The sequence below is a fragment of the Lygodium microphyllum genome, chromosome 24, assembly GCF_053477565.2.
Source record: "Lygodium microphyllum isolate KBCC chromosome 24, Lygodium_microphyllum_v1.1.10, whole genome shotgun sequence".
Classification (NCBI taxonomy): domain Eukaryota; kingdom Viridiplantae; phylum Streptophyta; class Polypodiopsida; order Schizaeales; family Lygodiaceae; genus Lygodium; species Lygodium microphyllum.
In genome coordinates, this window is record NC_141158.1 from 60,105,844 (window position 1) to 60,132,134 (window position 26,291).

At 43.9% G+C, this 26,291-nt stretch overlaps 1 protein-coding gene across 6 annotated transcripts in view; it reads left to right on the forward strand.

The window, feature by feature from the left end:
* Nucleotides 1-5,289: 5,289 nt before the first annotated feature.
* The window catches only part of LOC148015143 (callose synthase 3-like), a 211,187-nt gene continuing 190,185 nt past the window's right edge, over nucleotides 5,290-26,291 (forward strand). For 2 of the 6 annotated variants that reach the window (XM_087666089.1, XM_087666092.1), the window contains exons 1-6: nucleotides 5,297-5,687; nucleotides 6,213-6,436; nucleotides 6,757-6,857; nucleotides 7,052-7,179; nucleotides 7,444-7,540; nucleotides 7,648-7,758. In XM_087666089.1, the coding sequence (XP_087522215.1) occupies nucleotides 6,256-6,436; nucleotides 6,757-6,857; nucleotides 7,052-7,179; nucleotides 7,444-7,540; nucleotides 7,648-7,758 (618 nt within the window). In that variant the 5' untranslated portion in view covers nucleotides 5,297-5,687; nucleotides 6,213-6,255. Of the gene's footprint in view, nucleotides 5,688-6,212; nucleotides 6,437-6,623; nucleotides 6,649-6,756; nucleotides 6,858-7,051; nucleotides 7,180-7,443; nucleotides 7,541-7,647; nucleotides 7,759-26,291 lie in introns of those variants that run through there. The other 4 variants (XM_087666094.1, XM_087666091.1, XM_087666090.1 and 1 more) reach the window with 4 other exon arrangements.

Here is a 26,291-nt window from a genome sequence, read left to right on the forward strand (position 1 = left end):
ACTCTCTCCCTATCAGCATTGCTTCCCGTTCTATTCCTACCTGATATGGCCAGAATCTTGTGAACTTCATTGAGCTCTCTCTCACGATGTAGCCTCTAAGCCCTTTGGTCATGACTATAACTTGCCATTCTTGCCAGTCTCCTCTCCTCCTCAAGGTCAGCTATGACATCTGCCACACTAATCTTCCATGGTGTGCTATCCTTGTCTCTGTTGGTCGTATTGTGTGACAAGTTGCTAGATGTCGTTGGGATGCTATCATGCTAAGGTCAAGATCGAGGTCTAGACTGTTCTCATTCGAGCTAGTGCCTACCATAGTAATTGCCTCACGACCCACTAGTACATCTATGAGGTCAACTAAGTTGGCTAGATAACTGCCCCTAATTTTGGTGAGCCTTTCCTTTGCTTGGCGATGTGATGGTTTGGTCCCCTCTGTGTCTTTGTTCTTGGTTTCTGGTTCCCTTATCCAATTCCTGGGGTTGTGCTCCTATTGGTGGGTTTGTTTTTAGGCTAATTTCCCTTAGTGCATTCCTTGTTAATCCACGAGATTACAAATGTGCAACACTTATACAGTAGCAGTGCATCTTGATGTGCACTGTGCAAAATTAAGCTTTCCAATTTCCATATGTGCTTAAATGCCTATACTATCGAGTGTGACCTTTGATGGAATCAACTGCTTCAATTTGTTTCCTGCTCTTGATGTGGTTAGAAGGGGTTTTGATTACTTTCGACTAATTGAGATTGAGTTCTTTACGGGTTGTGACATGTGGTCTATTGGGTGTTAGCTTAGGTCTCTAATCAACTAGCGGCCAAGGTCGAATCTTTTAGCCCCCCGCGGACTATTGGGTTGAGATTCCTTCTTTCTCTAGGTGCAAACAATTCTACAAGTTCATTTACAGGTTTGAACCCTAGCCTAGTCACTGGTCAATTGGGGGCAGGTCCTAGTTAGCCCCTGAAGGGTTAAAAACCTAGTTAGATAGGGTTTTAGATGTCTGGTCGGAGTTGGAGTGTCCAAAGTTGACCGTCCAAGACTGAGTGTTCGAGGTTGGCCATTCAAGGCCTAGACTCGACTACTTAAGGCCAAGTGGTTCCCATCCAAGGGCCTATGATTTGAGTGGGATATTTAAGTGGCTCGAACGTTCGAGATAGGTCACAACTTGGCCGTCTGAGGCCTAGGGTCGCCGTATGGCATAAATATGTTTTTTTTACACCTAATGCATGCTATTCAATGTTCCTAGGATTCCAAAACAATATAATAAATAGCAATAGGGATTCTGAGCATACCTGGAAGGGCTGAATACATCAAAGCCAAGGATCATAGCTGTTGTAGTCTATAGACCTGTCACTTCTTATCTCTCTCTCACAAGCTCCATCTCAATCTCCCTAAATGCAAATGAGCTCTCTCTTCCCCTTGTTTCACCTTTTGTGTTTACTCTTTCTCCTCTTACCTTCATTTTTTCTTCAGAATATAGGTTGATCTTTACAAGTTTAATGTTGCCTATGGATTGAGAAGCACTTTGCATTTAAGCTCCACAGGGCAGGAACAAATCTTAACAAGTGTTTTTCGGTGATTAAAATCACTATTGATAATGCCCAAGTTGAGAAATATTGAAAACGAGTGAGCTTGAAGCTCCCTAGCTATGGTTGCCAGAAACCCACAGTTAGGTTTTGGCTCATAGCCACCAGCACAGGAGGAATTTCTTCAAACCCTCTTATAGGGAGATGGCCCACTGGGGGGCTTTGAAAGCCCTATGGTGGCCTCCATGATTGCGCCTTCTACAGGTCGTGCTTCAGCTTGTATCAGGCCACTTGCAAATCTGCGCCAGATTTCACGATTTGTGCAATGCTGCCCTCCATGACACCTTATGTCGGCCTTTGATGTGCCACGCCAAGTTGCCTTGAGCTGAGGAGAATATCTCTAGAAGAAGTCAAGAGTTGAAATGCTCTCCTCCGCTCTCCCTAGATCCTCCAACAGAGGTGGATCAAGCTAGTTATGGTGGAAATGAGGGCAAATGAGAAGACAATATATCTTCTTGTGCACTCAGGTGTGTAGAAAGGTTGAGGGAAGCTGAGGGATCAGAGATGGCTCTAATACCATGTTGAAGATCAGAGTTGGAAGCACGAGAGAGTGTGCGCACAAGAGGGAGAGAGAGAGCTCAAGTACAAGAATAATATCTTGCTTAGTCAGTTGTTCAAGGTACAACTAGTACACTCTCCTCATTTGTGAGTGTGTACTTTAGGCTGTTTATGTAGCCTCTGGAGAAGTTAGGGTTAGGGTTTCCCCTTGCTCCCCTATCCTCCAATCCATTTACACCTAGCTATCCTTATCCTCTCCACTACAAGGGGAGTTATCGTGCTTATTTCTCAACAAGAGTTAAATTTTCCTTATTTCCCAAATCTTAGTGTCTCCAATCTGATACAAAACACACAACTTCTACTCTATCCAATGCACAAAAGGCTTCCTACATCTAAAATAATCCACAAAAGAGATCAAATAGCCTATGAATCCCTTGCTTTTCTACCTAAAACCAGGTGTTATTTTGAAGTTGAACTCTTGCTTCGTCACCCAATTTGAAGCATGCAAGCACTCAAAGCTTAAATCCATTGGTCCCAGTAATAGAACCAAAATGTGGGAGCTTCTCGCTCACCGCCAAGACCCACGGATCACTTATTGTTTCAAGCATTTCAAGCCAAGTGCAATAGTTACCTCTCACATAATTGTACGGGATCTCACATGTATGAGTGTAGTGAACTTACATTTATGCTTGATTGAGTTGCCTTCTCCCTCAAGCACTCCAGTAGCTCCATGATCCAAGGTGCAAGCTCAAGCAAGCTCGATCCTTAAGCTCCAAGCTCCATGCTCCATTGCCGTGCGTGAGACAAGAGAAAAGAAGAGAAGAATAAGAAGAAAAGAGGAGAAGATGGAGAGCTTCTCCACCACAGTCCCTCACCCTTACCCACTCACTCTCTCACTCCCTCACATGCCCTCTCAAGCACAAGCTTAAGCAAGCAAGAACAAGAACAAGAAGAGAAGAGAAGAGCTAGTTTTGGTCATATACAAGAATGGTCTTCTTTATTTCCTTTTTTGCCTTTTTGTACATGCCCTCCTCCTCTTTGGGTGCCTATCTCTTTTTACATGACTTGTCGTTTTAGCTAAGGTATTCTTTCCTTATTTCTTTCCTCTTTTCATGGTTCCTTCGTCTGTGCCTATCTACATTTACAAATTGCATAGGAGGGAGCTTTGTACTCTTTTACAAAATGAATTACAATGTACCTAGTGCTTTTTTTGCTAGAATATTCGATGCACTCATTATTATGTGCTTCCTTTTGCATTAAGACTTTTTCTACATTTTTTTGAGCTTGCCTTTCTTTTCCACTTTTCTCGCCTTGGGATGTCTTCCATTTCTGGCTTTCTGGGGCCTTTTTGTCTTGGGCTTGCTTTTGGGCTATAACACTATACGTGCCTACAAGGACAATATAATTTTAGGAGTCATTTTCTTCCCAAATTCTTTAGTTGTTAGCCCGTCATAAGTTTAGAATGGCTTCCGCTAGACTAGGGAAAAATGTATGGGATTAAAGTTCTCAACCCTTGGAATTTAAGTAGTGGTGTCAGATTTCCTTCATAGTTGGTCGCGAAGGACAATATGAGGTTCTTCAAGTATTTAGATCAATTTTAATGGCATCCTCTCACATACACGTGTATACTTTTTTGAACTCCCAATCATGCAAGAGGTAGGCTTGTCTTGTGCAAGGGTGCCTAAACTCTCTATATATGATCATTATCTCTGATGTACACATGTGAAGATGAAGTGGAATAGAAAGGAATTTGTCGTGGCCTCCATTTTCATCTCTATTTTTCATATTGCACGTTGAGTGTGTGAGATTTGCATATCAATATTTTAAATGTCCTTAACATGTATTAGAATGGCCAATAGTTGAATTAATGTTGAGTGTCACCAAGTTGATTGAAGTCACTTACCGCAATAAGTAATTAGTGACATATTGATAAATGTTATTATTGCCACACGAACCACTAGGTTGTGAGGTTTTTCTTGGAAATATGGCTACAGATGACAAAGTTGGATCTTTTGCTTTGTCTTGACATTATAACCCCAACTGTATGATAGAACTTCTAAGGTCTAGAAAGAGATGCATTCAGAATGAAAGTACATACTACATATAGAAGACAAGAAAGATAGGAATAATCCTTAGATTCTATGAGACCTATTTTAAAGCTTGCTTAGAAACAAATATTCCCACTAATCTCACATTGAACCATGGCCTTTTAAGAAGGTTGTTTTTCAAGGGTTACACAAACAAGCTCTCATCCCATACTTCCTAGAGAGATATTGAGCGATTAGATAAAGGTAGCACATATGATAAGAACTGAAGGCCAAAAGTTTATTAAATACACTATTGGAACATAGTAAATGCCTCATATCTAGAAAAAACTACAAGGGTAAGTGAGCCATTGAAGTGGTATCCCTCAATAGAGAGACATAATAGTGCCTAATTTTGTACTTAATTTGATGAACTCTATACACGATAGCTCCCCATTTTAGATGAAATTTGTGGGCATGTCATAGTTTTATTGGTTTTGGTCTTGAAGAGAAGGTGCCACAAAATTAATTGACTTGTGACTCTCGAATTGGCTTGTGTGGATTTTGATATTTCCACTAAGATATTGAAAAATCCAAATTGCAAAAGATTCTAATTGTTGCATCCATATGAATTAGTGTCTAGACTTTAAAGAAAAAGTCAGTGTCCCAAAGGCTAAGAAGGGCAAAAGGCTATCCTTTTCAATTTCTCCTAGGGGACCTCCAAAATGGATAGTTTCTTCCATAAGAAGTTTTTGACATTTTCCCATGTGGGAAAAAGGCCTATTTTCCCTTGATATTCCATTTAGCGTTAAATATCATAAGTTTCTCCTTGAGAAGCACCCCATACCTACCTAGGTGCAGTTGGGGGTAGGGGATTGTTGGCTCCCACCCTAAGGTGGTAGGCCCTTGGCCCCAACCACACTCAAATAGTTATGCATTCCCTCCCTTTTGTAGAAGCTTATGATGTTCTTGTTATTCAAGAATTGTAGTGGAAATTTGTATACAAGTTGGATGCGTAAGTCAACGGAGTGTAAGGTGAACGAGGGCTAAGCAGGGCCTTGGTGCCCCACGTGAACCTACTCGTCTATGGGGTTTGAGACAGAAAGTGCACGGCATTTGCTAGTATATTTCCTTTTTGTTTGGTGCTGATTAATTAATTAATAAAATTTCACTGAGAAGTGTGTGAGACTGATGAGAGCTCAATGTCCATCTTTCAGCAGCTTTATGCTGAATGTTCCCGCTTAATCTCTCTCTCTCTCTCTGTATCGACACAGACAGACACACACAAACACAGACAGCATCGATTCTCGCGCACTCCTCTTCTCTCTCTCTCTCTCTCTCTCTCTCTCTCTCTCTCTCTCTCTGTGCGACACACTCAGAAAATTACACGCACACAATTACTTCCTTTTAGCAATACTGCTATAATATACTAATATTATTATTATATTATTATTATTACAAACAGACGCACAGACACAAAGACACAGGCTACTAGTGCGCGGATCGTCAATGGAGTCGCTGCTTTCCAGGAATCGTTCGCTTCCCTGAGACCGCAGGATGCTTTGATAACACATTTTTTGTCAATATCAGGTGCAATCATGCTTCATCCCTAGACTGAAAACCAGCGGTTTGCTTGCCATTCAAGCCACCGTTCGTCTCTATGACCTTACATCATCCGTCGCTAATTCTGCGCTCTGAACATCATAATCGAGTATCGACATAAAACTAGAGAAGTGTGACAACATTCGTCTTCTAGGCATGGAGAGCCGATATTAATAGCTTATATTAAACAAATTTTAGCAGATAAATTGCATGTGCCAGAATAAAACTCGCAAGTTTGCTGCATGTAGTATGGTACATGGCGGCATCCTATTGTAGTAGGGGATCATGACACTGTATCACGGGATTGACAATCGAAGCGTGAGATTTGGATTTTGTGCATGCCATATCACACTTGGGGTTGGCTTAGCTTGCACAGGACTTGGCGTTTGGTGCATTCAGCTGCATTATGTTGCGTAATGCTTGCTGCAAGCTTGTGCCTCTGAACTGTTGCTCAGTATAAAAATCTGTCTCTCTGTCTCTTTGTCTCTCTTTCTGACATGATGCATCTAGCAGGTCAGGCAAAGAGTTTGATACATTGCCGTAAGCTGTCACAGTCATGGAGAGCTCCAGGGACCTGGAGAGTGGTCCTTCAAGGCCCCTTTCGAGGACATTCACCACGGGTGCCTTTTCTGATGTTATGGACCCAGAAGTTGTTCCCTCTTCTCTGGCTGCAATTACACCTATTTTGCGCGTGGCTAATGAGATTGAGAAGGAGGCTCCACGGGTGGCTTATCTGTGTAAGTGTTTTGCAGGACTTCATTGAGATGCATCCTGGAAACGATATTCAGTTGAGCTTGATATTCTTCCTAAGTTGAATCAGCAAACTCAATGCTGCTGCTTTTGGCATCATATAGTTGTACAAAAATGCCAGGGCTACTTTGAAAATTCTACTGGCATGTTTTCTGTTCTTCAAAAGCCTGCCATAAAGAGACATAATTTGTGAGTTAAAGTTGAGTATGGGGACACTCAATCTTTAAAATGATTTTGATAACAAGCAAGTATTCATGATCGTGGATAACACTTCTCAGACAAAGGTGGACTTGGTGTGGTTTAACAGGCCGATTTTATGCATTCGATAAGGCTCATAGGATAGACCCCTCTTCTTCGGGACGAGGAGTTAGACAGTTCAAGACAGCGCTACTTCACAAGTTAGAACAGGTATAGCATTAACAATGTTCATGTGGTGAGAATAATTCTCAATATTGATGTGCCTACAAATGTACACCATGACCGCATGGCTTACTAAGTTTATTTGTTCCTTCTTGGCTCCATATAGTCTTTAATGTAGAATATCCTGATGAACAGATTTCCCTCTGTTGGCTTGAGAGTGTTGTCTATTTTGTGTTTTGCAGGATGATTCACCTACACTTAAGCAAAGGAGAGCTAGGAATGATGCAAGGGAAATGCAACAGTTCTATCAGCAATACTATGATAACTACGTTAAAGCACTTGGAGGCAAAGCTGGTGATACCATTGATCGGTATAGCTCTAACATTTGCTTGTTATGATGGAGCTTTGTTTGCTGGGGTTTAGAATCGAATGAGGAAGTATGTTGGGGAGAAATGCTGGGTTAATCATAGAAGTCAAAGGATATTTCAAGATTTGTGCAGTAAGCTTTTAATGATGTAGGTTCAGATCTCAGTGTCAATGACAAGTGTTTATGTTTTTGACATCTATTGGGAAAGACACGAAGCTATCTCAAGCTTGCAAAAAGACTGATTGAGTATGTCTTGTGTGGTTATAGTGCTCGCTTGACCAAGTCATATCAGACGGCATCTGTCCTTTTTGATGTCCTAATGGCGGTCAGTAAGGATTTAGGTCCTGCAGAATTGGGCCCAGAGGTTGGATATCAGTTTAGAACTTTCTTGTCCTACAGTGATTGGAGTAGCTTTTTTGGTGCAGTATTTGAGTCAGGTTCTGACAGCTTCATATACACTTCTGGTAACAGATCATGCAAGCAGGAAAAGATGTGAAGTCTAAGGTGGGTGTCTATGTTGCATACAACATACTTCCACTTGATCCTGCTGGTAAATCCCAACCAATTATGGAGTTGCCAGAGGTAATGAAGCCCAAGAGTACTTTTTTCTGTTCTTGATATGTCTGCTGAAATGCTATTCACTTTGCTGTGAAGCTTAATTAGGCTAGAAATGGGGTTTCTCTGTTTGTGTTCATGTATGCACAAGTTTCTGCTAAAAAGAGTAATAGGGTATAAGTTTCTGCTAAAAAGTCAAAGTCTAAGAAGCATTTGAGAATGTAAGACCTGGAAATATGGGCAGCTGACTGCATAGAAAGCTGGTGCGGTTTAGTGGCCAAACAACTCCTAACAAGAGACAGATTTTGATCAGGTAGAGATTATTCTTTTCAAATACCAAGGTTGATTAAAAGAAGAAGATGTGGAGCCCAAAGATAGGTTAGGGTCTTGATGTTTAGGCAAGTTTTGTTTTTCTAGCATAGGCCTTATCTAGTTTTCCATGTGAAGCCTATTCTTTTGAAGCAGCCACATGTAATGGTTGCAAGACAGCCGTTGGTTTGCAAACCTCAATACTTCCTTTATTGGGCTGTCAAAGATGGAGATGCAAAAGAAGACTTTGGATAGACTTTTAGAAGTTCGCTTGTCTCTATTCTATTATATGCTATGAGTGTTGCATATGCCAAACCTAGAGAGAGAGAGAGAGAGAGAGAGAGAGAGAGAGAGAGAGAGAGAGAGAGAGAGAGAGAGAGAGAGAGAGTTAGTTATATTAACGTCTACAACAGGCCAAGTTGGCCTATGAGACCAAAATGTTGCATACAAAATGTCTGGGAGATTTCAAAAGTCCCAGTGAAGCTAACGTTTATGCTATGTTGAACTAAATTGAGTAGGTACAAAATGATATCTAGACTAGATACAATCTAGAGGTACTCCCAGTGCGGTGTGGAATTGCTCCTGGAGTGTTCATCCTAGGATGTCCCGCATGGGTCGGTCTAACATGGAGAGACTAAAGCGGCGGGGTAGGGCTTCCGAAGGGCAGAGAGAGAGAGAGAGAGAGAGAGAGAGAGAGAGAGAGAGAGAGAGAGAGAGAGAGAGAGAGAGAGAGAGAGAGAGAGAGAGAGAGAGAGAGAGAGAGAGAGAGAGAGAGGACGGACTGCGCGCCCCGTCGCCTGAGCGCGCCCCCCTCGCCTGACTGGCCCCTCGCCTGCGCGCCCCGTCGCTTGTGACTGCAGGAGAGCTCGAATGCGATGAAGATGGGGTCGTCGCCTGTGCGTCGTGCCCTGCTGCCGCCTGTTTGACCTATCGACCAGGGCCCCTGACGTCGCCCTGTTCTTTGCGCCCTGCTGCCGTTGCTCGCGCGACCTGTGACTCGCGCCCCTTGCCGTCGCCCTAACCTGCGCCCTCTATCGCCAGGCCCCGTGGACGCCCGCCATCTGCCCGCCACTTCCGCCGCGGGTCGCTGGTTCTGTGCCAGCGAGCGGCGCCCTTCGCATCTGCCCCTCGCCGTCTGCCTTGGGCCTGTCCCCGTCACGCCTGCCTCGTCCACGTTTGACCGGTCTGCGGGACTTGCACACACAGAGAGAGAGAGAGAGAGAGAGAGAGAGAGAGAGAGAGAGAGAGAGAGAGAGAGAGAGAGAGAGAGAGAGAGAGGAGACAACGGTATGGCTGGCCTGGATATGGATTTTCTCGACTGGACGGTGGCCGCCCTTGGCCCTGATTCCGATGCAGAGGAGCCGGAGGATATGGTGCCATGCACGGAGGAGCTGCCTCCGGGTTCTGAACTGCCGCCTGCCGGCAAACGCTCCAAGCATACTTTTGATGAGCCAATGGGTCCTCAGGAACGTTCCTATGCGCAAGTGGCCTCTGATCCTGTGGATTCGCAGGAAATTGACTGGAACATTTGCTGGACTTTGCCAATACTTTGCTTGGCGATTATGTCCAGCATAACAATGAATCTTTTTCTGATGCGGGAACGGATGATGTGCTGGAAGCCACAGTGGACCCCAAATCAGTCTTGCGATCCTTCTCGGTGTTTTATGACCGTGCAGTTATACTTTTCTTCACTGGCAGGATCCCAGTGCTGTCGCATATTCGCCAGTGGATGCACCATTTATTGCAAGGGGAGTGTGTTGAGGAGATCTTCCTTGGACCTCGCGGCTTTTATGAGGTGCTGTTGAAATCGGAAACGCATCGAGCCGAGCTCCTGTCCAAGTTGCCACTTTTCTTTGATCGCCGCCTGGTCCATGTTGTACCATGGCGCCCCATGGCCGACTTCCAGCGGCTGCTTCAATGAGAATGCCCGGTTTGGGTGGAAGTGGAAAATTGCCCGACGGTCTATTGGCCAATGTTGAAGGATGCGATGGCGGTTGTGGGAACAGTGCTGGTTCCCCCAAGCCTCAGGGCAATGAACCGCAACCGTTTATGCATGTTATGGGACACGGCCAGGAAAAGGCCAGCGTGGCTTCGCCTCAATTGTTCAGGCATGCATCCTTTGCATTTTCGCTTGAAATGGGGCAACTTTGCGGGACACTACTTTTCATGTGGTAAATTGGGGCATTTCATGGCTGAATGCCCTGAAAGGCAACCGTCTTCGGAGGATGCGCAGGTTGTGCTGCCCAAGGATGACATGGTGCTTGATGCCCCGCCTCAGGAAGCCCTTCACTCACCTCATGTCATGGATAAAGGCAAACAACAGGTCCTGGGTTTGGATTCCCGTTGCACTGACTGGATTGAGGCACGTCCCAAAAAAGGTAAAAAGTTGGATGCAGGCCTGGCGGATCCTGGGCCTACTGCTTCCCAGGACTCCGTGTGCACCTATACGCGCAGGAAAGAAATGGTCACTTCACAGCAGGCTGCGCGTACTACGGCCCCGTCTGCCCCCCGTAATCAGTCTCCAAGGAAAGTCTATACCGACGGCCCCAAAGGCCCCCTTGCTAAGCTGGCGTTTGATACCAAAGGTAATGTGATTACACCCTGGGATCGGCGTTGTCCCCGCCCCACTCCCAAGGCTGTGGATTTCCCTTCTACCTCTAAAGCAGGTCGCCAGAATTCGTTTGCAGTATTGGCTGATTTTCTGGATGAGGGCGTCCTGGATGCTCTCGCGGAAAAGGTGAAATCGAGGCAACATGCGTCTCGTTCCTGACTTCCTTTTTGAAGATACATGAAGATAGCCACATGGAATGTGCGAGGCATTTGCTCTCGCCATAAGCAACATGCCATGTGGACCGTCTTGCATGAGAACCAGTGGGATGTATTGTGTGCAGTTGAGCACAAAAGTCACGGTGAAGCAGGAAAAGTTGTGGATTGTCATGGATTCCGTCTGTTTTATGCAGGGACCCATGCTACGCACTATTCGGGCGTGCTGATGATTGTCCATGAGAAATACCAGCCTGTCCTTGTTAAAAGTGATGTGCAGGGCCGCTTTCTGGTAATCGAAGTCTTATTTGAAGGAGAGATTTTATGGTTATTGGGCCTCTATGCTCCGAATAATCCCGCATCCCGGCGGGATCTTTGGTCCACTTTGCAGGCCTCCATGTCACTTGGCCGAAGGGGGTTTTTGATGGGAGATTTCAATGTGTGTTCACTCTTCTCAGTCCACTTAGGGCATTCGGTAATGGATGCGCCGGAAAGCCGGGTGTGGAATTCCTTTGCTTTGCACGTACTTAAGCAAGATCTTTGGTCGTGGCTTCACCCTTCTTTTTCAGGGTTTACTTTTCATTCCGCACAATATGCAACTACTTGGTCGCGGCTCGACAGAATGTATATCATGCAAGGGGATGATTTTCTTTCCGAGATGCTGGAAATGAAGGTCTTGCAGTAGTATGCGTTGTCAGACCATTTTCCCCTCCAGCTTGAGATGCGGGCACAATCTATTGCACCTTTTATGCAGTTGCTGGATAGGCTCCCTTTACGTTTCGACTCCTCTTATTTGAAGCATTCAATTTTTCAGGGCTATATGCAGCAATTGATTGAGAGGTTCTTACTGGACTTCGCCTCTGAGGGCTTGCCTTCATTTGCACGGTTGATCTCTAATGTGCAGCGGGTTGCTCGGCAGTATGGGATCCATCATGCCTCGCTTTGTCGCCGGCGTCGATCTGCAGCAGAGGACTTATTGGCTTTGGTCCGTTCCTTGCTCCTGGATTCCCCAGATGATGATTTCTGCTGTCACTGGAGAGGCGTTTGGCCCATCTTCTTCAAGTGTTTCAGTTGAAATCTTATCAGCAGACCAAGCTCCATAACCTGACTGACACATTGCAAGATAGTGCTTGCCAGTCTCATAAGTTCTTTCGCGCCTTGCATGCGTCTCCGGCTCGCGACAATATGACCAAACTCCAGGATTCGGAAGGTCGCATGGTCACTGATCCGCAGACCATTGTCAATATGTGTGCAGAAATTACTTTATGGAACTTCTTGGTTCTTCTTCCTTGCCTTCTAGCTAGGTTACGCATGCCCGCTCGGTCTTCTATCATCTGATCCGCCAGCAGGTTCCATTTGATATGCAAGCCACTTTAGAGGCGGATATTTGCGAGGAGGAGGTTATGGATGTTTTGTTGCACCTGCCTAAGGATAAAAGTCCTGGCTGGGATGGTCTCACTAATGAATTCTTTCAGAACTCGGCCACGCAGTTGGTGAAGCCATTGGTGGTCATGTTTCAGCAGGTTTGGGAAACAGGGGTCATGCCCTCCTCATGGAAAGAAGGCCTTATCAAATTGATTCCAAAGGTCCCTTCGCCGTCAAAGCTGCAACACTGGAGACCAATCTCTTTGATGGGCTCCATGTATAAAATCTACTCCAAAGTGCTGGCGAATCGGCTTCACAAGCACCTTCCCGCTATTGTGCATCCTCTCCAATATGGTTTCATCAAGGGCCGCAACATTCTGCATAATATCTTAAATGTGCAAATGGCTATTGACTATGCGCGACACTGCGGTCAGGAAGTGGTATTGATTCAATTGGACTTGGAAAAGGCGTTTGATTATGTCGACTGGTCTTTCATTGCAGATCTCATGTCTGCTATGGGCTTTGGTACCCGGATGTCCCGATTGATCTACACCATTAGTGCTGCGGCTTCCTCCAAAGTTATGCTCAATGGTGGGGTTACAGAGCCATTTGTCCTTGCACGCTCGGTCAGACAGGGTTGTCCTTTGAGTCCTCTCTTCTTTGCCCTGGCGACTCACCCGGTCCTTTCGATGTTATCCTCCATGGCAACTTCTGGTCAGCTGGCAGGGTTGTCTCTTCCTTTGGGCCAGCACTTCATTAGCCAATCTTTGGCTGATGACACCTTTATGATTTTGCAGGCGGACAGGGACAACATTCGAAAGGCATTAGATGTTTGGACACTTTTTGGTCAGGCCTCTGGGCTTCGCATCAATGCCTTTAAGTCAGCCATTCTCAGTTGCACGGAGCCAGATTTACAGTCATTAGGCTGGCAAGGCCAGGTGGTTTCCCGTGGCTCCATTGTCAGGCATCTTGGATACCCATTGGGGGTGGATGTACGGCCAAAGGACCTGCTGGAGTGGATTTCACAAAAACTGGCGGCGAAATTTATGTATTGGAAGCCGCAAGCGTGGCCATTCCATGTTCGCCTCAAAGTGGCTCAGACAATTATGCTACCAATGCTAACGTATTTCCTGCCATTGTTGCCATGGACGCCTACTACTTTGAAGGCTCTCACTCATCCCATCTGTTTCATGCTATGGAAGAAGGATTCACTGCAGGCAGGCATTTCGTGGATTTCATGGTCACATACATGTACCCCTAAGCGCATGGGTGGTGGAGCTATTTTGGATGCAGAAACTCATATGCTAGCTCTCCGTTGGTCCCTTTTTCGTGCCATTTGTGTGGATCATCACCCGTGGACCATCATAGCCCGTTCTTTTCTTGAGGACAGCGGGCTCCGCCATGGTAACACCCGGCTTCGGGCCTCCTGGTGGCATGTCCTTAATGCTGACTCTCGTTTTTCCAGTCCCTCTTCCTCTTTGTTACTGCACTTGGTCGGCTCTTGGAAAGTGGTGCTCCAAAAGGCTCGTTGGCACCCGGTAGGGGACCGCTTGCAGACTAACTCCTTTCAGCTGGAATTGTTGGCAGTATCCAGACTACTTTCATGGGAGGATAAACATCAGCTCAGACTGAGATTTAACCGCATGGCCCGTTTAGGTGTGACGTCGGTTGCGGATGCTACCCTTGCCACTCGCAATGTCCTCGTATCATTTCGGACTGCTAGGCGACTTTTCAAGATTCCGCGCGGATACCGTGATTTATGGGGAAAGCTTTCGTCGGAGCTTCAGGGTAGGCAACCCTTTCCTGCCCTGGCTGTGGATCGTCCTTGGCAGGACTGGGACCTCGCAGGCCGGTTGAGTCTGGAAAAGGCCTCTACTAATCAGGTGTATCATCTTCTCATTCAAGATCACCAATGGCTGAGTGTGAAAGCTAATACTGTTTGGGGACTGCGGAAATCGCTGTCATGGTGGCAGACGACGTTGATGGAGGGTTGGCTGAATAAGGCACCTTTCAAATGCAAAGTCTTTCTTTGGCGGGTAATGATTGGTGGTCTTCCTCTTGCCTCGGCCCTTTCCAAGCGTCGAATCTCGAATGGCAATTGTTTCTTCTGTACCACTATTGCGGAATAGGCCCGACATCATTTTCTTTCTTGCCCGCTCGCCAAGAATATCTGGTTACTCTTGTCGCAAATCTGGCGCGTGGTGGTGGGGTCCTCACTAACTCCTTTCGATTGGGTTTTTGTGCGCCCAAAGTACCCCACACCGCCACAGTTACATATGCAAATCTTATTTCACTTTTTCAGATACTGGGGATGCTGGCACATTTGGACCACGCGCAATGCTTTTCTCTTTGATTCGGCCTCTAATGTACCGAGACATATTGCCAGGCTTAAAGGGCTCTTGCATTGGCAGCTAGATCTCATCCGACACTCCGACTTGCTCCCTCGGGAGGATTTGCATCCTTGGCATATGGCAATTGCCTCTGGGTCGTTGCCATGATTGGTGTAACGTTTTTGGTGCATTACTACGGGGACTTCCCACACGTTGGCCTAGGGCCCTCATGTCTCTTGTAAAAGAGAGAGAGAGAGAGAGAGAGAGAGAGAGAGAGAGAGAGAGAGAGAGAGAGAGAGAGAGAGAGAGAGAGAGAGAGAGAGAACCTCTTCACCTGATGGCTTAGTGTCATCATGTATCTTGTAATCAAGTGATCTTGTATTTTTTTCGTAATTAATACAATTACCTTTTACGAAAAAAGAAAGAAAGAGAGAGAGAGAGAGTTTTAAACAAGGGATACTTGCAGTGTCATCTTTACTCTGATCTTCAAACATTTTACTTTCAGCTGCAAGATGTTTATTAAAGGCATCTGTGACATTACCACTACTTCGGCAAATTAGATTTATCACATACTGATCAAGACAAATAAATGAGTGGAGAAAAGCGCCAACAAAGCAATGCTTACATAATACACTCTCCCAGTGGCAAGGTACCGAGGATTATGATAGGAGGTTTGCTAATTGCGGATGCCCTTCACTAACGAAGAATACCAGATGGAGCATGCTTTTTTATACTACATGCCGAGAGTCTCTTTGTCATAGATTTACTAGATGCTCAATTGCATATCATTTTGATCTTGCATTTTAGCTATTCGGGGATGCCTAGCTGATGACTTTGAAGAAGGCACAAACTCTAGATGGTGTCTAGCTCCACTTGCTCTGTGGTAAAATGAAAATTACTCTGACTTGCTTTGTCTTTGGGTTGATGATGGGGTTGCTAGCAAGTGCTATCACAATAGATCCTTGTTGAAATAGAACAAGGAGAATGAGTCTCTATCAATAAGCTTCTCATGTAGATTGCTGTAGTGGTACTATTGTAAGGAGCTCGGTACTCAACCTCGATAGAAGATTCAACAATTGGATCTTGTTCATGCCTTGACCAAACAATTGAAGCCAAGCTTATGGAGAAAATGTAATTGCCATGGGAATGTCAAGTGTTTGGGTCTCCTTCCTAGTTAGATGCCATCTATCATTGCAAGGTCAGTCCTTTGCCAAAGTGCAAACCATAAGCATAAGTACTCTTGACATACCTTAACACATATAAGCAACAAAAACTTGAGAGTCATTTTTGGTACATCAAAGTATTGATTGAGTAGGGAAATTGAATAATCTAAGTTTGGCCTAGTACGAGTAGAGCAGAGTTGTGCCTTAAGATTTGCTATGGTAGTAGTATAATAGCATGTGGTCAATAGATCATTGATATATAGGAGCACATAGTTGACATCCTCCCAAGTGGTTTTCATGTGTAAGTTTGGGTCCTAAGGAGTAGAATGGAAGGGATGAGATTTGAGAAAATCATCCATTCTATGAAAGTAAGAAATGGTGTTTGCTTCAGCTCATAAGGGGCTTTTTGCAAATGAAAAAGCCTTATTATTATGGTGTGGAAGAGTAATTTGGGAGACAACTTTACATAGACCTCCTTACCAAATAAACATTCGGAAAGGCACTATGAAAGCCTTGGATTTGTCCAAGGTTCCATCAGGTTTTAGTTTGGTGTAAAAGATCTATTTGGTCTTGATGACCTTTTGCAAAGAAATACTTGTCTATAGATAACAAACACAATTGTACGACCAAGCACAAAGTGATAAAGAACATAGTCATGGTTAATATAACTTAGAGACAATGAACATTGGAGAAGATAATGAATGAATGAATGAATGAATGAATGCTGAATATATATGATGCTCAATGCAACAAACATAGTATGCAAAGGTGAAATATTGACCCTTGAACTCCCTTGTCTCTAGGACCAGGCTAGACAGTATGAGTTGGAGAGTGTTTCGTTCTTAGATAGATCGTGAAATGTAGTAGATACCCTCCATGAATGTTTGGCAGCAATAAATGTAGCTGTGAGAGATTGGAGCATGGTTAGAGGGAGTGAGTCAAGGGAAGAATCAGCAAAGGCGAGCAAGAATGATGATGCGGCACTTTGCCACTGGTTGCAAACGGCAAATTGTAGGCTACATCGATACGTGGCAACACAAGCGGCAGCTGGGACAGCAAAATACATAGGTTTAGTAGTCCATGAATCGAGATATCCTTCGTGTAGAGTGTGGACAATAGAGTTATGGCCCCATCAATCTGCAAAAATGAGATTAAGGTTGAATGCTGGGCAACATGTCTATTTATAGATGGATGGGTCCTTTCAAATTAGGGTTTGGCTTATGGGACATAGACGTTGTCGTGATGTTATGAGGACATAGTGTGAAAAAGTATGGAATGCATCATCATCCGACTTCTTATTAATCAAGAGAGTCAATGTGATCTGAGTCATTAGTATTAGTGTGAGTTGCATGGATTATCCAAAAATATTAGATTTTTGGATAATTTTAGCCTATATTTGATATTATTTATTGTCAAAATTTGAAAAAGCTAGAAAAGCTTCTAGATTAGGATGGCATGCAAAAAGCAAGTTGCTTTTTCAGCCAGTTAGGAGATTTTTCATAAAAAAAAACAGATTGACGAAATCGCGCGCGTCGCAATCGCTGTAAACAGGCTGAAAACTGCAGATTGAACTGAAAGAAGAAGAAGGAGTGATTTGGGAGATCCGTGACCGTCTTGGGGTTTACTCCCCTTTTGGAGCCAACGGAGCCATCAGATTTGAGTTCTGAGTAGCAGAGAAAGAGCTATAATTTTTATGCACGTTTTGTTCTACGAAGAAGCTCTAGGAGATCTAATGCCTGGAGATTGCTCCAGGTTCTTTCAATACATATTGATTTAATTCATTGTGATTTGTTTTTATAGTCTTTACCACTTGGGTATTCTCTATCTTCCGACAAAAACCCCTATGACATTGGTGAACCCGACGTGAAAGGTCGTCACAGAAGAAAGAAAGATAAGATGGGAGAATCTTCGAATACAATCTCCAGTGATGTTTTGCAACAGTTGGTGCAAAATATGAGTATACTTATGCAAGTACAACAACACCAACAGGTGATGCAAGCTTCAGCCCAAACAGAAAGTGTTGTGATGGTGATGAATGCTTTGTAAGCAATTGAGCGTGAGGTGGAGTTATTCAATGGCAGGAATGTATCTGCATCAAGCCAAATCGGGATTGGATGGGCAATTGGGCAAGATGATGAGGAAGGACAAAGACATGCAATTCGCTTTGGTGCTAAAGTATTGACTGAATGACATAGAAGATATCCATAGGTTAAAAGAGAATTATGGGGAATTGTGACAGCCCTTAAATGTGATAAGGAGTATTTTATGGGTGCTCATGTAGTCATTGAGACCCCGGTATTGGGTATGATTACTAGTTGTGCTACTCCGGACATTGCTATGCTCCGGTGGATTGCATACATAAAATCTTTGAACCTTGAATTTCAGCATATTGCAGGAAGAGATAACCCAATGGCAGACATGTTATCTCGAGCACGTTATGAGAATGAAGATGGGATGATGGATGAGGAGGAAGAAGATGACTTTCTTATGGCTGAAAATGATGTTGTAAGAGTGAATTTAGCAATGCAAGGTGTTGCTATATCATTAACAGAAGCTTGGACAACAAAGAGAAGACACTTTAGATGTTTTGTATCTTGTGTAGAAGTGTTTCTGGAAGACAAATATGTAGGAGAGTGGTTGAGAATTGGTCAATATCTCAGTACATTAACAAAGAGAGATGAATGGTCAGATGAGGAGTTTAAGAAAATCAAGAGGAAAGCGTATGGGTTTTTTTTAAAAAGATGGATACTTATGGAAACATGCCAAAAAGAAACAGGGTATGCCATTGCGAGTTTTGGGTGACAGAGCTTCACAAGTAAAAGTAATGTAAAAATTTCATGAAAGCTTGTGGACTGGTCATAGAGGTGTTTGGGATACTTTTACAAAGATCAAAGAAAGATATTGATGGCAGGGTATGTATAAGGATGTTACTCACTTTGTGGAAACATGTACGACATGTCAAATGTATTCAACTGTGAGACATTGGGATGGATTGCAACCCACATATCCATTGTCTCTGCATTTTAAGTGGGCGGTGGATTCGGTCACAATGCCTATAGGTCTTTGGCAAATGAGGTATCTTGTGCTTGCTCGTGAATACTTGACTAATCAAGTGGAAGGGAAAGCTTTATGTACTAAGACAACAAATGCTGCGTGTACTTTTCTCTTAGAAGAGATCTTTTGTCGGTACGGTTGTATGGAAAAAATTACAGCAGATAGGGGTGAGTTGGATACAGATGAAGCTCATGATTTCTTTGCACGGTTGGGGATAAAGCTTGCTTTAACTTTAGCCTATAACCTTGAAGGAAATGGAAAAAGTGAAAGAGGTTATCCACCTATTGTGAAGGCATTGGCAAAAGCATGTGGAGAGAAGGTAAAAGAGTAGCTACGATTGCTCCCTTATGCTTTGTGGGCCGACAAAACGACTCATAGTGCTGTTACAGGATATATACCTGTAAAGTTGATGTATGGTCAAAAACCTATCATGCCGATAGAAGAGATGACAGTCATATGGAGTGTGTTACCTTGGGAGAAGGAGTTGAATCGAGAGGAGTTGTTGGCCTTACGCATTAGACAGTTGGAAAAAAGTCAGAAGACATAGAGACAGCAACCGCAAAGTTAAGGGCAGCAAGGATACAGAACAAGAAACGGTTTGACAAAAGACATAGACTGAGACCAAGAACCATATAAGATGGGGATTGGGTATTGGTTTATGATAGTAGTTTAGATAACGAGCATAGTGCCATGCGTAAAGTTTCCAAAAGATGGTTTGGACCCTATGTGGTAAGACAGGTGTTTGATAATGCTACTTATGCATTAAATGAGCTGGATGGGACAGCCATCAAACTTCCGGTAGCAGGAAAAAGAATCAAATTATTCAAAAGGCGGGAATTTACTATCTATGAGTTGCCAGAATTGGAAGAAAATAGTGGTCATGATATAGGGGCTAGCTAGGAAGATATAGAAGATGAAGAAGTAAAGGACATGGTTGCAGAGGATGAGGAGGACTCAGAATCCGGTGACAACTAGGATTTTGGCACATACCAGAGGATGTGCAGGTTCAGAGAGGGTGGATGTCGTGATGTTATGAGGACGCAGTGTGAAAAAGTATGGAATGTATCATCATTCGACTTCTTTATTGATCTAGAGAGTCAATGTGATCTGAGCCATTAGTACTAGTGTGAGTTGCATGGGTTATCCGAAAATACTAGATTTTTGGATAATCTTAGCCTATATTTGATATTATTTATTGTAAAAATCCGAAAAAGTTAGAAAAAGCTTCTAGATTAGGATGGCATGCAAAAAGCAAGTTGCTTTTTCAGCCAGTTAGGAGATTTTTCATAAAAAAAATAGATTGACGAAATCGCGCCGTTACGATCGCTGTAAACAGGCTGAAAACTGCAGACTGAACTGAAAGAAGAAGGAGTGATCTGGAAGATTCGTGGTCAGGTGTCTTGGGATTTTACCTCCTTTTTGGAGCCAACGGAGCCATCTGATTTGGATTCCGAGCAGCAGAGAAGGAGCTGTAATTTTTATGCACGTTTTGTTCTACGAAGAAGCTCTAGGAGATCTAATTCCTGGAGATTGCTTCTGAGTAGTGCGAAGATTCCAGGTTCTTTCAATACATATTGATTCAATTCATTGTGATTTGTTTTTGTAGTGTTTACCACTCGGGTATTCTCTATCTTCTCTTCTATCTCCTGTCTCTACTTCCTTCTACTTCTGATCCTCGGTGGTTCGACCTTTTGACAAAAACCCCTACGATAACGTTCTCTAGGATCATGTTTTTTTTTAAATGAAAATTTGGTAAATTGGAGTTTTTGGGATTGTAATTAAGAGCTAATTAGGTTTATAATGTACTTTTGGCTCAATATCTCCTCTTAGGCCCAAAATTGGAGTCAAGAGGGGACAGTCAAGATAACTTAAGCCCAATTTTCCTTTTATGCCAAGGTCTCCCATCCCAAAGTAGTTAGGATATAGGGTTGTCAAAAGATGAGGTTCCAGTGAGACATTAGGGTTTGCAAGAAGTAACACGGAGTGAACTCGGCAAACACTAAGAATAGAAGAGAAGAGAGAAGAAACTCTGATGGAGATCTAAATCATGGAGTGAATGTCATACAAGGGAACAAGGGTGCCGTTGTACAAGGAAGATGATGAAGACAGTCAGAAACCACGAACCGTAATATCCTCTTGAAGGGGTGTGATGTCAAAAGATGATGTACTAGCGAGACAATAGGGTTTACAGGGAGGAACACAGAGGGAACTCGGCAAACATGGGGAAAAGAAGAGAAGAGAGAAGAAAAACTGATGAATGGAATGATGATCTGAATCATGGAGTAAATGTGATACAAGGGAACAAGGGTGCCATAGCACAAGGAATATGATGAAGACAACCGCGGACCACGAACCGCAATGTCCTCCTAAAGGGGTGTGAGGTTAGTGGAGAGGTTGGAGATGAATGAATTAGCCATGAAGAATGAGTGATAGAGGCAACCTATAAATAGGCAAGAGATTGTCTAGGGTGGTGCTCGGAGGGAGGACGTTAGCTATCTAGGCTGGTGCCCCACTGTGGGCGCCCAACCTCTTTTTGGGGCTGTCCACTGTGAAACTCTAAACGCAAAACGCGAAACCCTAAATGCAAAACACAGAACGCAAAACTGCGGGTGAAGGATTTCTCAACACCCCCTCTCAAGCCCAAAAAGGGGAACAAGAGAAGAGTGAGATGGAGACGGAATGCTACATACTGAAGAATGCTCATGGCAGGTGCCACTTGGACAGTGTTCCTTGTAGGGAAATTATTCACTTGCCCAAGCGCCCTAGTACAAAGATGATGAAAACATGCAATACATAGGAGGAATGTCGAACTTTGTGTGGTGTTGAGAACCATAAGGATATGCCTGTACTTGATCTTGGGAGTTGGCTCCATGTTGACCAAGGGATGAAGAAGATCCACCTTGAAAGCTGAGGATACCACTTGAAAGGACACCTTTGAAGAAGACTGGATGAGCTGTAGAACCTGAAACTCAACCTCAGGAGAGAAGCCACTAGCCTTGTGACTCCATGCTGGAAGGAATACAAAGGCCTAGTCACAGGTCGTTGCCGAAGATCCAAAGGCCTCGATCTAGGTAGATCCTCTAGATCATGGGTATGAGTAGAGGAAATGACTGCTCAAAGGAGAGCCACTCCTAGAATCCGAAAGGTGGGGGTGTGTGAAGAACTTCATGGCACATTTTGAGAGCGAAGTAAGAAATTTCCCCTTTGAATCCCACTTTGAGAGAGAGGGAATCCAACCACACATGGCTTACGGACTGCGAAGCATCAGATGACGAAGGAAGTGCCGCCGGTTGTGCTGAAGGTATTTGGGCCTCGGAAGAAGAAGGCGAAAAGCACCCAGAAGTGGCCGTTGGAACCTGAGTGGAAGAGGGTGGAGAAGGAGGCTCAGGATGAGCCAAGGGTGGGGAGCAGTCGTGGGCTCTCAGGAGAGTGGACTGTGGAGGAGATGTGGGCCGTGGAAGCTACTGTACCTGGAAGTGGGTGGGGGAAGCCTTCGTATAGTGGGGTGGTCTCCAGGAGGGCTTATCGCCGCGTAAGGTCTTAGAGCCTCTGTGTGCTCAAAAGGACTTAGTGCGTGTCAGTTGTGGCTTATTGCCTTGAGCAAAGTACTCTGATAGCCGATGTAGAACGATCTCTGTGGTCTAGAAAGGAGAGGTGGCACAAGAAGTGCTTGGTGGAAGACGCATATACTTCAGGGGTGTGGGGAGCAAAGGTCAAAGTCGGCAATCTTCAGTGGGATGACCGTTCGGCGTTCATGCCGTAGTAGGAGCACCCAATAGTCTGGTCATGTGTTGGTAAAGAAGCCATGGATACTAGTGTACCTTGTTGAAGAAGGAAGAGGTCAGCCATGAGCCATGAACCATGAACTACAATGTCCGCCTCAAGGGCTGGGAGGGTAGTGGAAGGGTTGGAAGTGAGCTGCCAGCTATAGGAGGGTGCTGCTACTAGACCAGGAGGAGCCGCGAGCAGTTAGGTATGAGCCGTCGGGCTGCAAAGAATAGCTGCCAGTAGGCAAGCTGAGGGCCAGGCTGCAGAGAACAGGGGCAAGTAGGTGGGAGGAGCCGCCAGTAGTCTGGTTGAGCCGCTAGGTTGTAGAGAACAACCGCCAGTAGTAGGAAGGAGGTGCTGGAATACCGCTAGGTCTAGTAGAAGAGCTGCCAGCATTAAATGCAGCAAAGGGGAGGTGGAGGCGGCAGCAGCAGCCTTGAACACAGACTGGAAAACAACAAACACAGGAGGAAGCAATTTCTAGTTAGAGTGTTGATGCAATTGAAGAAGAAGAGAAGTGGATGCTGAACTTTCCACCGGTCTTTGCCTTCACTGGAGTGGAGGATCTTTGCAATTGTTTGAGCAGTTCCAACTTTGATACCATGTCAAAAGATGACATACTAGCGAGACAGTAGGGTTTGCAGGTAGGTACATGGAGGGAACTTGGCAAACATGGAGAAGAGAAGAGAAGAGAGAAGAAAAACTGATGAATGGAATGATGAAGATCTGAATCATGGAGTGAATGTGATACATGGGAACAAGGGTGTTGTAGCACAAGGAAGATGATGAAGACAACTACGAACCACGAACTGCAATGTCCTTCTAAAGGGGTGTGTGGGTAGTGGAGAGGCTGGAGAGAAGAGGTGACGAACTGAATGAATCAGCCGTTGGTAGGTGAATTGGGTAGTCGGCCTCTAACAACCCCCAAGACAACACCACAGGATAAAGATCGAGGATCTCCCCTTAACAAAACCCACGAAACAACACCATTGAACACATGTTCAATTATTTCTGATCACCTACTCCTCACTGAGACTTCAACTGAACACTTAAGCAGTTTAAACCTTCAAGCTCAAATTTTGCCATTTTTAGAGAGAATTTGACATTGAAACAACCATGGTTGAGACTTTGACAACACAAGCTTTCAGATTCACACAACTCCTATTTTTTAGGGATGGCAACCCCATGCAACAAACTGCCCCACAAAGCGTGATTGCCTCAATCCGTGCAAAACCAGTTGTAGATTCTTTTTGTTCTTCTTTTCTCAGAGCACACATAAATACAATCCAAATACATAGGTAACCAAAACTTTATACGGCAAATTTTCATGCCAATTCAACGGATACAAGTAATTCACTGTTGTAGACATTCCATTATTGCATCAAAATAGAGTTTGCACTGATATAGCAATGGAAAATCATGATGACTTTCATGGGAAACCAAGTTGGTGACGTAGATGCTGCTGAATTCATCTGTTTCCTCATAGAGCACATAAATTGCCTCATAGAGTATTACACAGATTCATAACTTTCTAACCAGATCTCGGATCGCCGAGCTTCAAAAAGGAAAGTTGTAGCTCTCTTTCCAATCTATAACTCTTTAGAACAACTCAGAGTCAAATTCCTTGATGTGCTGCCTTGAAATAGCTCTGCATAGTTTGCAGTCGTAAATTCTTGCATGCTCTATATATCAAACACAACTACTCTGTTCCAAAAGCACAAACTTGCAAAGGGAAAGACACATTCTTTGACTTTAGATTGTCGTTTCAGCATACAAGCAGATACATCTCAACATATCTTGCATTGATGAAGAGTTGTGGGAGCTTCAAACTTTATGAACTCTGATCCATTATTTTATTGGCTGCAAATCCTTTCCGATTTCCACCAACTCAAACCCGTGCATTCAACATCTGCCCATAACACATATTCTATGTTTGGTAGGCTGGGTCATGGCATGCATCCTCTCTAGCTAACTCAAGTATAGGGTTGTTTGGCATAGATACTTTTGTAGCTAGAGATCTGGCTGTTGATGGATTCTGCGCTCTTAGGTAACGGATCCTTCCGCGATCCCTCGATCCCTGCACCATTGCTTCCACCAAAGCCTAGCTTTGCCGGTGAGCTTTAGCTTGGCGAGCATAGCCTGATTGGCGGGTGCAGTACCGGCTTCTTCGAAGTAATCCTCCATGGATTCAATCCAAATTTCAGCATCTGCTTGGACGGACCTGCCTCTCCTGTCAAATTCGGGCGGCTTAATCTGCTTGAGAAGAAAATTCTTCTCCTGGATTACAGCATTACTTGATGTAGGAGGCGAACTTCGGCCATGTACCTAGTTTCAGATGTAGAGATCCTTTATTTCCATTCTTCTTTTTGCTGACGGAAAGCCTCACACAACAACTAACATACATCACTCTCAACATGATGAAGAACAGCCCTTTGCTGTCTTTCACTCATATCGATACATTAGAATTGATTTGCGAACTCTCTGCCCCACAAAGCAGTAGAAGAAAACAAGACAAAAAGAGGACTCTTATTACCATTGTTTGAAAACTGAGAACTCACATCAGCCCATTGACTACAGCAGCCCTGCCATCTTGCTCCTCAGCTCCAATAACTTCAGCTTCACGGTCTCTTTCTTTTGACAATTTGTTGTTTTTCTTCTGAGCTTCAGATTTCTCCCTTCTTCAGCCTGCAAGATTCTTCTTCTCCTTCCCTCCCCCCCCCTCTCTCTCTCTTACACATTGATTGTCTTGTGTCGAACCCTCTTCTCTTTTTTCCATTTTTTAAAAACTCCTCACGTTTTTACATTTTCCCTTATTTTTCCAAGTTGCCCCTTGCTTCTTTTTAGTTACTAGATGGCAAATTCCTTCTCTTCCTGCATGAGGCGCGTGCCTCAAAACTGAAATATCTCAACCACGTGTCGAGCATGCATGATACCACTTGGGATTTCCATTTATCAACCCGACTCCCGCTACGAGTAAGTGTTAGAAAGACAAAAAAATGATATTTCCATGCATTACCCGACTTGACTTCACGCAGTATCATGTCTCCGGTCGCTCAATTTCACTCACCATGATTAACCACCCCCTTGGTTTGGAACACAAAGTGTGAACAAACCTTTATTAAAAGCTTTGAAAACATCTGACAAAGATAAACTCCTTTTCCTGAAAATCTGCATCATAGAGCACTACACAGAACAGCTCATAACTTTCTAACCAAATCTTGGATCGCGGAGCTTCAAGAAGGAAAGTTGTAGCTCTCTTTCCAATCTATAATTCTTCGGAACAACTCAGAGTCAAATTTCTTGATTTGTTGTCCTAACACAGCTCTGCACAGTTTGTAGTCCTAAATTTCCTACATGCAGTCCACTTCAGACATTGACCTTTTAGAGACCATAACTTTCACATGAAGGTTGATGTGTATGTATTGTATGTAATGTAGGTACGTATTTGTATGTTGTTCCGTACATATAAAATTTGTGTACGTAAAAATACGTACCATTGTAAAAAATATCAATCTATATGGCATTTCATATCAAAATAAACATAAAAAGATCCAAATACAATTTAAATTGTGAGAGAGACCTACAAGACAATCTATTAAGGTCTTTGTGCATTTGATTAGTAATCATAAAACCCTTGCTGCATGTTGTAAAACTTGTTACTTCAGAAATCAAACATCAGATACCAAATCCAGTTTTCAATTAGAGATCAATCTTCAATCACCAATCACCACTCTTAGCCCTATATAAATTGATGAATTAGTATTTACACAACAAAAGTCTCGACTCTCATCCATGTTAAAAGGCTGCA